The 15124-nt window shown below is 52.8% G+C and overlaps 1 protein-coding gene across 1 annotated transcript; it reads left to right on the top strand.

The window, feature by feature from the left end:
- Positions 1-2791: 2791 nt before the first annotated feature.
- Positions 2792-10567, top strand: LOC135563718 (uncharacterized). The gene is made up of 5 exons (XM_065006836.1): positions 2792-2884; positions 4609-4938; positions 7527-7760; positions 9013-9285; positions 10475-10567. The coding sequence occupies exons 1-5, from the start codon at positions 2792-2794 to the stop codon at positions 10565-10567; spliced, it is 1023 nt and encodes a 340-aa protein (XP_064862908.1).
- Positions 10568-15124: the final 4557 nt, after the last annotated feature.

The following is a 15124-nucleotide window of genomic DNA, read 5'->3' as shown; positions in this document are numbered from 1 at the left end:
ACATACACAATCCACGTCTCAATGTTCTCAAGGCTTAAACATCCTTCTTTAACCTGTCTCCTCCCCTTCATCTACACTGATTGGTGGACATCAATAAGGGACCATAGCTTTCACCTGGTCAGTCTATGTCATGGAAAGAGCATGTGTTAATAAGTATGTGCTATCATCACATACACACACACATTTGCACGCACCTCTGATATAACCCCACCCCACCCCCCTCCACCAATAACCCATGATATAACCCCCTACCTATAACCCATTATATAAACCCCCACGAATAACCCATGACATAACCCCCTCCCACTAATAACCCATGATATAAACCCCTCCACCAATAACCCATGATATAAACCCCCTACCTATAACCCATGATATCACCCCCACTAATAACCCATGATATAACCCCCCACTAATAACCCATGATATAAACCCCTCCACTAATAACCCATGATATAACCCCCCTACCTATAACCCATAATATAACCCCCCACTAATAACCCATGATATAACCCCCCACTAATAACCCATGATATAAACCCCTCCACCAATAACCCATGATATAACCCCCCTACCTATAACCCATAATATAACCCCCACAAATAACCCATGATATAACCCCCTACCTATAACCCATGATATAAACGCCTCCACTAATAACCCATGATATAACCCCCTACCTATAACCCATAATATAACCCCCCACTAATAACCCATAATATAACCCCCACTAATAACCCACGATATAACCCCCTACCTATAACCCATGATATAAACCCCTCCACTAATAACCCATGATATAACCCTCCCTACCTATAACCCATGATATAACCCCCCCACGAATAACCCATGATATAAACCCCTCCACTAATAACCCATGATATAACCCCCTCCACTAATAACCCATGATATAACCCCCTCCACTAATAACCCAATATATAAACCCCTCCACTAATAACCCAATATATAAACCCCTCCACTAATAACCCATGATATAACCCCTCCACTAATAACCCATGATATAAACCCCCACTAATAACCCATGATATAACCCCTCCACTAATAACCCATGATATAACCCCTCCACTAATAACCCATTATATAACCCCTCCCTCTACCAATAACCAATGAAATAACCCTTCCCCCAATAACCCATGATATAACCCCTCCACTAATAACCCATCATATTACCCCTCCCTCTACCAATAACCAATTAAATAACCCTTCCACCAATAACCCATGATATAACCCCTCCCTCTACTAATAACCAATGAAATAACCCTTCCCCCAATAACCCATGATATAACCCCTCCACCAATACCCCATGCTATAAATCCCACCACCACAGTGCTGCTGTGTGTAGCTCGAGCCCCTAGCATCCCCTAGGGATGATCTCATCAGATCAGTGTGTGAGAGATGTGTTGCTGTAACACGACATGATGCATAAATGATTTACCGTAGACACAGTGGAAAGCGTGGAAGCAGGCAAACAGAAAGTGTCCAGCCACTACAGTCGAAGAGGAGGAAGACAGACCATTTTTTAAGCAACAATGTAGAAATCTTGCTGTCTCAGCTCTTGTGTGTCTCAGCTCTTGAGTGTGAACGTATCTAGTGGAATGCAGAAGCAAGAGAGATGTTGAGAGATAACAGATGCAAGAGAGATGTTGTGTACATACACACACATAATGCAGACATGCTCACAGAAACTCACAGCGGTACATACACACACAGACTGAGACATATGCACACACATAGAGACAACACACATCTCTCCTCTCTCTCTCTTTATCTCTCTCGCTCTCTCTCGGTCTCTCTCACTCCCCTCCTTCTCTCCCCCTCTCTCATTGTCTCTCTCTCTCCTTCTCTCCCCCTCTCTCATTGTCTCTCTCTCCCTCTCTCCCCCCTCTCTCTCTCTCTCTCTCTCTCTCTCCATCTCTCCCTCTCTCCCACCCAATTAAAATGTGAATTCTCTCTCTATCTCTCCCTCTCACTCTCTCTCCCCTCTCTCTCTCTCCCTCCCGCTCTCTCTCTCAATTTACATTTCAAGTATCTCTCTCTCCCCTTCTCTCTCAATTTAAATTTCAATTATCTCTCCCTCTCTCCCTATCTCTCCCTCAATGTAAATGACCCCCCCCTCTCTCTCATACACACAAACTCTCTCTCTCTCTCTCACACACACACACACACACACACACACACACACACACACACACACACACACACACACACACACACACACACACACACACACAGTGGGTCCAAAGGAATAAGTTGGCACATTTTAATGAAACATGGCACTAACCACAAAAGGAGTCTTGCCAATTACTTTTGACAATTCTAAAGTTGAAATAGGAGAGTGAGTGTGAACACGCTACAGGGGAGTTGAAAGACATGCACAGGGAAATAGGAACACTGCCACAGAGACCCATTCAACAAGCCAGCTCAGAGAAACAATATAATGAACTAGAAATGTCCTCATTCCTGTAATGTTCTTTATTGTTAACCTGTCTGTTCGTGGAATATAGTGCATGGAAAGCACACACGGCAGGTCAGCATCACAGATCAAACCTTCCCTGAGCTCTACCTCACCAAGAATACACCTAATGTACCACAAATAAATGGTGGTATAACCAAAACGTTTTTAATGGCTTGCTTCACTCTCAAAAAGGTTTTATAGAACAGCTAATTACTATTATTATTTTTTAGCAGTGCACAGCTAGGCAGGAGAAACCTTTTGTTAGCCACACACAGTCCACTTCAATAGTATATAAACCCAAACACAGAATAGAGCATGGTGCAGTCTGCCGTGGGTTCCATTCCCTACGGCGGACCAAACCCACGGAGACCAAACCCAAACCCACGGCGGACCAAACCCAAACCCACGGCGGACCAAACCCACGGCGGACCAAACCCACGGCGGACCAAACCCACGGCGGACCAAACCCACGGCGGACCAAACCCACGGCAGACCAAACCCAAACCCACGGCGGACCAAACCCAAACCCACGGCGGACCAAACCCACGGCGGACCAAACCCACGGTGGACCAAACCCAAACCCACGGCAGACCAAACCCACGGCAGACCAAACCCAAACCCACGGCGGACCAAACCCACGGCGGACCAAACCCAAACCCACGGCAGACCAAACCCACGGCAGACCAAACCCACGGCGGACCAAACCCAAACCCACGGCGGACCAAACCCAAACCCACGGCGGACCAAACCCAAACCCACAGCGGACCAAACCCACGGCGGACCAAACCCAAACCCACGGCAGACCAATCCCACGGCAGACCAAACCCAAACCCACGGCGGACCAAACCCAAACCCACGGCGGACCAAACCCAAACCCACGGCGGACCAAACCCACGGCAGACCAAACCCAAACCCACGGCGGACCAAACCCAAACCCACGGCGGACCAAACCCACGGCGGACCAAACCCACGGCGGACCAAACCCACGGTGGACCAAACCCAAACCCACGGCAGACCAAACCCACGGCAGACCAAACCCACGGCAGACCAAACCCACGGCGGACCAAACCCACGGCAGACCAAACCCACGGCAGACCAAACCCAAACCCACGGCAGACCAAACCCACGGCGGACCAAACCCACGGCGGACCAAACCCACGGCGGACCAAACCCACGGCGGACCAAACCCACGGCGGACCAAACCCACGGCGGACCAAACCCACGGCAGACCAAACCCAAACCCACGGCAGACCAAACCCACGGCGGACCAAACCCACGGCAGACCAAACCCACGGCAGACCAAACCCACGGCAGACCAAACCCACGGCGGACCAAACCCACGGCAGACCAAACCCACGGCGGACCAAACCCAAACCCACAGCGGACCAAACCCACGGCGGACCAAACCCAAACCCACAGCGGACCAAACCCAAACCCACAGCGGACCAAACCCACGGCGGACCAAACCCAAACCCACAGCGGACCAAACCCAAACCCACGGCGGACCAAACCCACGGCGGACCAAACCCAAACCCACGGCGGACCAAACCCACGGCAGACCAAACCCAAACCCACAGCGGACCAAACCCAAACCCACAGCGGACCAAACCCACGGCGGACCAAAACCAAACCCACGGCGGACCAAACCCACGGCGGACCAAACCCAAACCCACGGCGGACCAAACCCACGGCAGACCAAACCCACGGCGGACCAAACCCACGGCGGACCAAACCCAAACCCACGGCAGACCAAACCCAAACCCACAGCGGACCAAACCCACGGCAGACCAAACCCAAACCCACGGCGGACCAAACCCACGGCAGACCAAACCCACGGCGGACCAAACCCACGGCGGACCAAACCCAAACCCACGGCAGACCAAACCCACGGCAGACCAAACCCACGGCGGACCAAACCCAAACCCACAGCGGACCAAACCCACGGCGGACCAAACCCACGGCGGACCAAACCCAAACCCACGGCAGACCAAACCCACGGCAGACCAAACCCACAGCGGACCAAACCCAAACCCACAGCGGACCAAACCCACGGCGGACCAAAACCAAACCCACGGCGGACCAAACCCACGGCGGACCAAACCCAAACCCACGGCGGACCAAACCCACGGCAGACCAAACCCACGGCGGACCAAACCCACGGCGGACCAAACCCAAACCCAGGGCAGACCAAACCCAAACCCACAGCGGACGAAACCCACGGCAGACCAAACCCAAACCCACGGCGGACCAAACCCACGGCAGACCAAACCCACGGCGGACCAAACCCACGGCGGACCAAACCCAAACCCACGGCAGACCAAACCCACGGCAGACCAAACCCACGGCGGACCAAACCCACGGCGGACCAAATCCACGGTGGACCAAACCCACGGCAGACCAAACCCAAACCCACGGCAGACCAAACCCACGGCGGACCAAACCCACGGCGGACCAAACCCACGGCGGACCAAACCCACGGCAGACCAAACCCACGGCAGACCAAACCCACGGCGGACCAAACCCAAACCCACGGCAGACCAAACCCACGGCGGACCAAACCCACGGCAGACCAAACCCACGGCAGACCAAACCCACGGCGGACCAAACCCAAACCCACGGCAGACCAAACCCAAACCCAAACCAAACCCACGGCGGACCAAAACAGACCAAACCCACGGCGGACCAAACCCACGGCGGACCAAACCCAAACCCACGGCGGACCGGACCAAACCCACGGCAGACCAAACCCACGGCAGACCAAACCCACGGCGGACCAAACCCAAACCCACGGCAGACCAAACCCACGGCGGACCAAACCCACGGCAGACCAAACCCACGGCAGACCAAACCCACGGCGGACCAAACCCAAACCCACGGCGGACCAAACCAAACCCACGGCGGACCAAACCCACGGCGGACCAAACCCACGGCAAACCAAACCCACGGCAGACCAAACCCACGGCGGACCAAACCCACGGCAGACGAAACCCACGGCAGACCAAACCCACGGCGGACCAAACCCAAACCCACGGCAGACCAAACCCGCGGCGGACAGCAGACCAAACCCACGGCAGACCAAACCCGCGGCGGACCAAACCCAAACCCACAGCAGACCAAACCCACGGCAGACCAAACCCACGGCAGACCAAACCCACGGCGGACCAAACCCAAACCCACGGCAGACCAAACCCACGGCAGACCAAAACGGCAGACCAAACCCACGGACCAAACCCAAACCCACGGCAGACCAAACCCACGGCGGACCAAACCCAAACCCACGGCAGACCAAACCCACGGCGGACCAAACCCAAACCCACGGCAGACCAAACCCACAGCAGACCAAACCCACGGCGGACCAAACCCACGGCAGACAAAACCCAAACCCACGGCAGACCAAACCCACGGCAGACCAAACCCACGGCGGACCAAACCCACGGCGGACCAAACCCCGGCAGACCAAACCCAAACCCACGGCAGACCAAACCCACGGCGGACCAAAACCGGACCAAACCCACGGCAGACCAAACCCAAACCCACGGCGGACCAAACCCACGGCAGACCAAACCCAAACCCACGGCGGACCAAACCCAAACCCACGGCAGACCAAACCCAAACCCACGGCAGACCAAACCCAAACCCACGGCGGACCAAACCCACGGCGGACCAAACCCAAACCCACGGCGGACCAAACCCACGGCAGACCAAACCCACGGCAGACCAAACCCAAACCCACGGCGGACCAAACCCACGGCGGACCAAACCCAAACCCACGGCGGACCAAACCCACGGCGGACCAAACCCAAACCCACGGCGGACCAAACCCAAACCCACGGCGGACCAAACCCAAACCCACAGCGGACCAAACCCAAACCCACAGTGGACCAAACCCAAACCACAGAGGACCAAATCCACGGCGGACCAAACCCAAACCCACAGCGGACCAAACCCAAACCCACAGCGGACCAAACCCAAACCCACAGCGGACCAAACCCACGGCGGACCAAAACCAAACCCACGGCGGACCAAACCCACGGCGGACCAAACCCAAACCCACGGCGGACCAAACCCACGGCAGACCAAACCCACGGCGGACCAAACCCACGGCGGACCAAACCCAAACCCACGGCAGACCAAACCCAAACCCACAGCGGACCAAACCCACGGCAGACCAAACCCAAACCCACGGCGGACCAAACCCACGGCAGACCAAACCCAGGGCAGACCAAACCCAAACCCACGGCAGACCAAACCCACGGCAGACCAAACCCACGGCGGACCAAACCCACGGCGGACCAAATCCACGGTGGACCAAACCCACGGCAGACCAAACCCAAACCCACGGCAGACCAAACCCACGGCGGACCAAACCCACGGCGGACCAAACCCACGGCGGACCAAACCCACGGCGGACCAAACCCAAACCCACGGCAGACCAAACCCGCGGCGGACCAAACCCAAACCCACAGCAGACCAAACCCACGGCAGACCAAACCCGCGGCGGACCAAACCCAAACCCACAGCAGACCAAACCCACGGCAGACCAAACCCACGGCAGACCAAACCCACGGCGGACCAAACTCAAACCCACGGCAGACCAAACCCACGGCAGACCAAACCCACGGCAGACCAAACCCACGGCGGACCAAACCCAAACCCACGGCAGACCAAACCCACGGCGGACCAAACCCAAACCCACGGCAGACCAAACCCACGGCGGACCAAACCCAAACCCACGGCAGACCAAACCCACGGCAGACCAAACCCACGGCGGACCAAACCCAAACCCACGGCGGACCAAACCCAAACCCACGGCGGACCAAACCCAAACCCACAGCGGACCAAACCCACGGCGGACCAAACCCAAACCCACGGCGGACCAAACCCAAACCCACAGCGGACCAAACCCACGGCGGACCAAACCCACAGCGGACCAAACCCACGGCGGACCAAACCCACGGCGGACCAAACCCAAACCCACAGCGGACCAAACCCACGGCGGACCAAACCCACAGCGGACCAAACCCACGGCGGACCAAACCCAAACCCACAGCGGACCAAACACACGGCGGACCAAACCCACGGCGGACCAAACCCACGGCGGACCAAACCCAAGGCGGACCAAACCCACGGCGGACCAAACCCACAGCGGACCAAACCCACGGCAGACCAAACCCACGGCGGACCAAACCCAAACCCACAGCAGACCAAACCCATGGCGGACCAAACCCAAACCACGGTGGACCAAACCCACGGCGGACCAAACCCACGGCGGACCAAACCCACGGCAGACCAAACCCAAACCCACAGCGGACCAAACCCACGGCAGACCAAACCCAAACCCACGGCGGACCAAACCCACGGCAGACCAAACCCACGGCGGACCAAACCCACGGCGGACCAAACCCACGGCAGACCAAACCCAAACCCACGGCAGACCAAACCCACGGCGGACCAAACCCACGGCAGACCAAACCCAAACCCACGGCAGACCAAACCCACGGCAGACCAAACCCACGGACCAAACCCACGGCAGACCAAACCCAAACCCACGGCAGACCAAACCCACGGCGGACCAAACCCACGGCGGACCAAACCCACGGCAGACCAAACCCAAACCCACGGCGGACCAAACCCACGGCAGACCAAACCCAAACCCACGGCGGACCAAACCCAAACCCACGGCAGACCAAACCCAAACCCACGGCAGACCAAACCCAAACCCACGGCTGACCAAACCCACGGCGGACCAAACCCAAACCCACGGCGGACCAAACCCACGGCAGACCAAACCCACGGCAGACCAAACCCAAACCCACGGCGGACCAAACCCACGGCGGACCAAACCCAAACCCACGGCGGACCAAACCCACGGCGGACCAAACCCAAACCCACGGCGGACCAAACCCAAACCCACAGCGGACCAAACCCAAACCCACAGTGGACCAAACCCAAACCACAGCGGACAAAATCCACGGCGGACCAAACCCAAACCCACAGCGGACCAAACCCACGGCAGACCAAACCCGCGGCGGACCAAACCCAAACCCACAGCAGACCAAACCCACGGCAGACCAAACCCACGGCAGACCAAACCCACGGCGGACCAAACTCAAACCCACGGCAGACCAAACCCACGGCAGACCAAACCCACGGCAGACCAAACCCACGGCGGACCAAACCCAAACCCACGGCAGACCAAACCCCGGCGGACCAAACCCAAACCCACGGCAGACCAAACCCACGGACCAAACCCAAACCCACGGCAGACCAAACCCACGGCAGACCAAACCCACGGCGGACCAAACCCAAACCCACGGCGGACCAAACCCAAACCCACGGCGGACCAAACCCAAACCCACAGCGGACCAAACCCACGGACCAAACCCAAACCCACGGCGGACCAAACCCAAACCCACAGCGGACCAAACCCACGGCGGACCAAACCCACAGCGGACCAAACCCACGGCGGACCAAACCCACGGCGGACCAAACCCAAACCCACAGCGGACCAAACCCACGGCGGACCAAACCCACAGCGGACCAAACCCACGGCGGACCAAACCCAAACCCACAGCGGACCAAACACACGGCGGACCAAACCCACGGCGGACCAAACCCACGGCGGACCAAACCCAAGGCGGACCAAACCCACGGCGGACCAAACCCACAGCGGACCAAACCCACGGCAGACCAAACCCACGGCGGACCAAACCCAAACCCACAGCAGACCAAACCCATGGCGGACCAAACCCAAACACACGGTGGACCAAACCCACGGCGGACCAAACCCACGGCGGACCAAACCCACGGCAGACCAAACCCAAACCCACAGCGGACCAAACCCACGGCAGACCAAACCCAAACCCACGGCGGACCAAACCCACGGCAGACCAAACCCACGGCGGACCAAACCCACGGCGGACCAAACCCACGGCAGACCAAACCCAAACCCACGGCAGACCAAACCCACGGCGGACCAAACCCACGGCAGACCAAACCCAAACCCACGGCAGACCAAACCCACGGCAGACCAAACCCACGGCGGACCAAACCCACGGCAGACCAAACCCAAACCCACGGCAGACCAAACCCACGGCGGACCAAACCCACGGCGGACCAAACCCACGGCAGACCAAACCCAAACCCACGGCGGACCAAACCCACGGCAGACCAAACCCAAACCCACGGCGGACCAAACCCAAACCCACGGCAGACCAAACCCAAACCCACGGCAGACCAAACCCAAACCCACGGAGGACCAAACCCACGGCGGACCAAACCCACGGCAGACCAAACCCACGGCAGACCAAACCCAAACCCACGGCGGACCAAACCCACGGCGGACCAAACCCAAACCCACGGCGGACCAAACCCACGGCGGACCAAACCCAAACCCACGGCGGACCAAACCCAAACCCACAGCGGACCAAACCCAAACCCACAGTGGACCAAACCCAAACCACAGCGGACCAAATCCACGGCGGACCAAACCCAAACCCACAGCGGACCAAACCCAAACCCACAGCGGACCAAACCCAAACCCACAGCGGACCAAACCCACGGCGGACCAAACCCACGGCGGACCAAAAACTTAAAATGTAATACCTTCCTATCCTATATAATGATTTTATACAGGTTGGAGAGGTTGGGTTGGGGGCACACACAATGCATTGTCCGGGTAGCCATTTGATTAGCTGTGGTGGAGCCTTTTGGTGCTCTTGGACTTGGTGCTCCGGTACCGCTTGCCATGCGGTAGCAGAGAGAACAGTCTATGACTAGGGGGGGGGGGGGCCTTCCTCTGACACCGCCTGGTATAGAGGTCCTGGATGGCAGGCAGCTTAGCCCCAGTGGTGTCCTGGGCCGTACGCACTACCCTCTGTAGTGCCTTGCGGTCGGAGGCTGAGCAGTTGCCGTACCAGGCAGGGATGTAATCAGTCAGGATGCTCTTGATGTTGCAGCCCTCTTCACAACTGTATTGGTGTGATTGGACCATTCTAGTTTGTTGGTGATGTGGACACCAAGGAACTTGAAGCTCTGAACCTGCTCCACTACAACCCCATTGATGAGTGCTCGGTTCTCCTTTTCCTGTAGTCTGCAATCATCTCCTTTGTCTTGATTATGTTGAGGGGCAGGTTGTTATTCTGGCACCACCCGGCCAAGTCACTGACCTTGCAGAGGGTGAAGGTTCCCTTAGTGCACATGGACTATGGTGGTCTGCTTGAAACATGCTGGTATTACAGACTCAATCAGGGACATATTGAAAATGTCAGTGAAGACACCTGCCAGTTGGTCAGCACATGCCCGGAGCACACGTCCTGGTAATCTGTCTGGCCCCACAACCTGTTGGTTCGTCTGAGGGTGTAGTGGGATTTCTTATAAGCTTCCAGGTTAGGGTCCTGCTCCTTGAAGTCAGCAGCTCTACCCTTTAGCTCAGTGCGGCCTTTGCCTGTGATCCATGGTTTCTGGTTGGGGTACGTACATACAGTCACTGTTGGGACAACGACATTGATGCACTTATTGATGAAGCCAGTGACTGATGTGGTGTACTCCTCAATGCCATTGGAGGAATCCCGGAACATATTCCAGTCTGTGCTAGCAAAACAGTCCTGAAGCTGAGCATCTGCGTCATCTGACCATTTCTTTATTGATAGAGTCACTGGTGCTTCCTGCTTTAGTTTTTCCTTGTAAGTAGGAATCAGGAGGATTGAATTATGGTCAGATTTGCCAAATGGGGGGCGAGGGAGAACTTTGTATGCATCTCTGTGTGTGGTGTAAAGGTGGTCTAGAGTTTTTTCCCTCTGGTTGCACATTGAACATGCTGATAGAAATTAGGTAAGACTGATTTCAGAAGTTGAACAAGTATTCAGCAACACCGTAGAGCAGACTGAAGATGAACAAGTATTCAGCAACACCCTAGAGCAGACTGAAGATGAACAAGTATTCAGCAACACCCTAGAGCAGACTGAAGATGAACAAGTATTCAGCAACACTATTTTGCTTTAAGGAAAAGAAATTACATTATGCTGGCTGTTGCATTTTTTCAACAAGTCACAGTATGTAGGCCTACTGATCTAGGTAAAGAAGCACAAAGAAGCCAGCAGCCTTATTTTACTGCAGTGGTCACTTTCTGAGTCGCAATGCAAGACGAGCTACCGCTCAGATTTTTTTTTACATGATTTTTGAAATATTACTTCATCTCTGTACTCCACACATACAATTATCTGTAAGAACCCTCAGTCCAGCAGTGAATTTCAAACGCAGATTCAACCACAAAGACCAGGGAGGTTATCCAATGGCTCGCAAAGAAGGTCACCAATTGGTAGATGGTAGTACCTATAGGTACTGTAGATGGGTTAAGAAAACATGGTGAAATTACAAAGATACAGGCTTCCTTCCTAACTCAATTGCCGAAGAGGAAGGAAACCACATTTCACTTTTTGTCCTGAATACAAAGTGTTATGTTTGGGGCAAATCCAATACATCATCATGTTATGGGTTTGCTTGTAATTGTTAAGGACTGGGGAGTTTATCAGGATAAAATTGAAATGGAATGAAATTAAGCACAGGCAAAATCCTAGGGAAAACCTGGTTCGGTCTGCTGTCCACCAGACACTGGGAGTTGAATTCACCTTTCAGCAGGACAATAACCTAAAACACAAGGCCAAATCTACACTGGAGTGGCTTACCAAGAAGACAGTAAATGTTCCTGAGTGGATGATTTAAATCTACTTGAAAATCTATGGAAAGACCTGAAAATGATTGTCTATCAATGATCAACAACCAATTTGACCAAGCTTGAAGAAGTTTGAAAATAATAATGTGCAAATGTTGCACAATTCAGTTGTGGAAAGCTCTCAGAAAAAGTATTTAAAAAAAGACTCCCAGCTGTAATCACTGCCAAAGGTGCTTCTACAAAGTATTGACCCAGGAGTGTGAATACATATGTAAACAAGGTATTTCTTTATTTGATTCATTTTCCATAAATTTGCAAACATTTCACCTTGTCATTATGGGGTATTGTGTGTAGATGGGTGACACACAAAAAAAAGTAATTAATTTTGAATTCAGGCTGTAACATCAAAATGTGGAATAAGTCAAGGGGTATGATTACTTTCTGAAGGGATTTTAATACTCAAAAAAGCATTGAAAAACCTCCACAAAGCAAATTGGACAGTTTTACCTAGTGTTGATTCTTCAGTGTAACATATCTAGTGTTGAATCAGAAGTTAAATAAACTCTGTAAGTGTTGCTTTTAATAATCAGTGTTAAACCAAAGTGACGGCCATCATTATCATATTTCCCAGCATGCTCTATTGTAGGTAGATTTAAAACAAAATGTTTGTTTCAATATCTATGTTTTTACATGTACACTGATTGATTTATTAATGTTATGCTACTCAAATACAAATAAAACATTTCAAAATGAATCCAATCTGTTACTTGGACTTATTGCACCCTTTACTGAAATGGTTGTTCCAGTTTTGATGGTTAAGGCATTCTCATAACTAAGCCTTTCCAACCCGGCAGTCATTCCGAATGCTAAAATTCTAAATGTTGGATATCCCCACTCTGGCTGGATTCCATTAGGAATTATACATCATGCAAGCCAGCATAAAGTAACTGCTAGGCCTGAGGTGGCCTGTAAACCATCAGTTTCAGGCCACTGTATTAGGGTAAAACTAGGACCGCAAAATAAGGCCTTATGAAATATGTGTTTTATTGTCTGAAATAATTTAATTTGAATGATAACATATTCATTTAGAATCCTGAAGGCCACAGGACTGAAAATGAATGAATGCAACAACCATGTCTCTCACAAACAAATTCTATCATGGGTGGTAACTACAATTCACTTGAAAGGCAAGGCACTCTGGGAAATATGCAAATATGACTTTACACTAAACAGTGTGTTAATTTAACACTGACCCGTATAGACACTGGACCAGCGTTAAAATTAACACTGTCAGTATTGATTTAACACTGGAGAATTTGCTGTGCGGACTCTTGCTGTTGATGTTTTTATTATAGTCTGTCAGAGCAGAGAGACATACCTTTGTACAAGAGGCAGGGTCAGAGCTGAGAGAGAGACATACCTTTGTACAAGAGGCAGGGTCAGAGCTGAGAGAGAAACATACCTTTGTACAAGAGGCAGGGTCAGAGCTGAGAGAGAAACATACCTTTGTACAAGAGGCAGGCTCAGAGCTGAGAGAGAAACATACCTTTGTACAAGAGGCAGGGTCAGAGCTGAGAGAGAGACAGACCTTTGTACAAGAGGCAGGGTCAGAGCTGAGATAGAAACATACCTTTGTACAAGAGGCAGGGTCAGAGCTGAGAGAGAAACATACCTTTGTACAAGAGGTGGGCTCAGAGCTGAGAGAGAGACATACCTTTGTACAAGAGGCAGGGTCAGAGCTGAGAGAAAGACATACCTTTGTACAGGGTCAGAGCTGAGAGAAAGACATGCCTTTGTACAAGAGGCAGGTTCAGAGCTGAGAGAGAGACAGACCTTTGTACAAGAGGCAGGGTCAGAGCTGAGAGAGAAACATACCTTTGTACAAGAGGCAGGGTCAGAGCTGAGAGAGAAACATACCTTTGTACAAGAGGCAGGGTCAGAGCTGAGAGAGAAACATACCTTTGTACAAGAGGCAGGGTCAGAGCTGAGAGAGAGACATACCTTTGTACAAGAGGTGGGCTCAGAGCTGAGAGAGAGACATGCCTTTGTACAAGAGGTGGGCTCAGAGCTGAGAGAGAGACATGCCTTTGTACAAGAGGTGGGCTCAGAGCTGAGAGAGAGACATGCCTTTGTACAAGAGGTGGGCTCAGAGCTGAGAGAGAGACATGCCTTTGTACAAGAGGTGGGCTCAGAGCTGAGAGAGAGACAGGGAGATGGCATGGTGTCCTTGAAGAAGAGCATGAAGGGAGGATGGAAAAATGATTGGAGGAAGTGTCATTGAAGGAGGGAAAGTGGGTAGTTTATAATAGGTTGTATAAATTGACACTCTTTTTATTATCTCTGTAACGTATACGCAGGGAGTCAGGAAGTTGGTGCAGAAGTTGAAGTTTAATAATAATAAACATGAAGAAAATCCAAAACAGGCGTCTGTGACGACCCTCCCACTCTGTCTGCCGTATTCTGTCTTTGTTCTTGTTTCCTTATTAGGATGCCGGTGGGCGGAGTTGGGAGGGTCGTCAGCTACATGGGAAACACCTGGGCCAGGTGTCTCCCAGGACAAATAGACCTCTTCCACATTCATGAAGGAGACTCTCTCCATGCAGACACCCTTTGTAGATTGTGTTGTGGTTCTTGGTGGCCGTTTGTTTGTTTGTTTGCTTTGGCACCTTTCATCACCCTGCATTATCACATTCATGCATGCAAAACACTCACTTACACTACTGATTACTGATTACACACACCATTGTATATTATACTTAGTTGCTTTAGGTAATAAATACATATTTTGCTACTCCTTATCTCCACGTGGTCTCCCTTTGTTACGGGCTTTGAGCCGGTTCGTGACACGTCACATACTGAATGTAAATCCCCCCCCCCCAAATACTGCCTGATGCTACAGAAGTCAATATGAAGGGAGAGTAACCAGGGTGGTGATGAAGTCCAGGTGTGCGTAATGATGGTTGCCATGTGTGCAC

This window comes from Oncorhynchus nerka, linkage group LG22, assembly GCF_034236695.1.
Source record: "Oncorhynchus nerka isolate Pitt River linkage group LG22, Oner_Uvic_2.0, whole genome shotgun sequence".
In the NCBI taxonomy this organism is placed as follows: domain Eukaryota; kingdom Metazoa; phylum Chordata; class Actinopteri; order Salmoniformes; family Salmonidae; genus Oncorhynchus; species Oncorhynchus nerka.
This window is presented reverse-complemented; position numbering and strand designations above follow the sequence as displayed.

What these genes read in the sequence shown, in the direction of transcription:
- LOC135563718 (XM_065006836.1), top strand. Translation starts at nt 2,792, where the DNA reads ATGGTGCAGTCTGCCGTGGGTTCCATTCCCTACGGCGGACCAAACCCA. An exon ending in GGACCAAACCCAAACCCACG is followed by an intron (nt 2,885 to 4,608) that starts GCGGACCAAACC and finishes AACCCACGGCAG; the next exon opens with ACCAAACCCACGGCGGACCA. An exon ending in CACGGCGGACCAAACCCACG is followed by an intron (nt 4,939 to 7,526) that starts GCGGACCAAACC and finishes CCAAACCCACAG; the next exon opens with CGGACCAAACACACGGCGGA.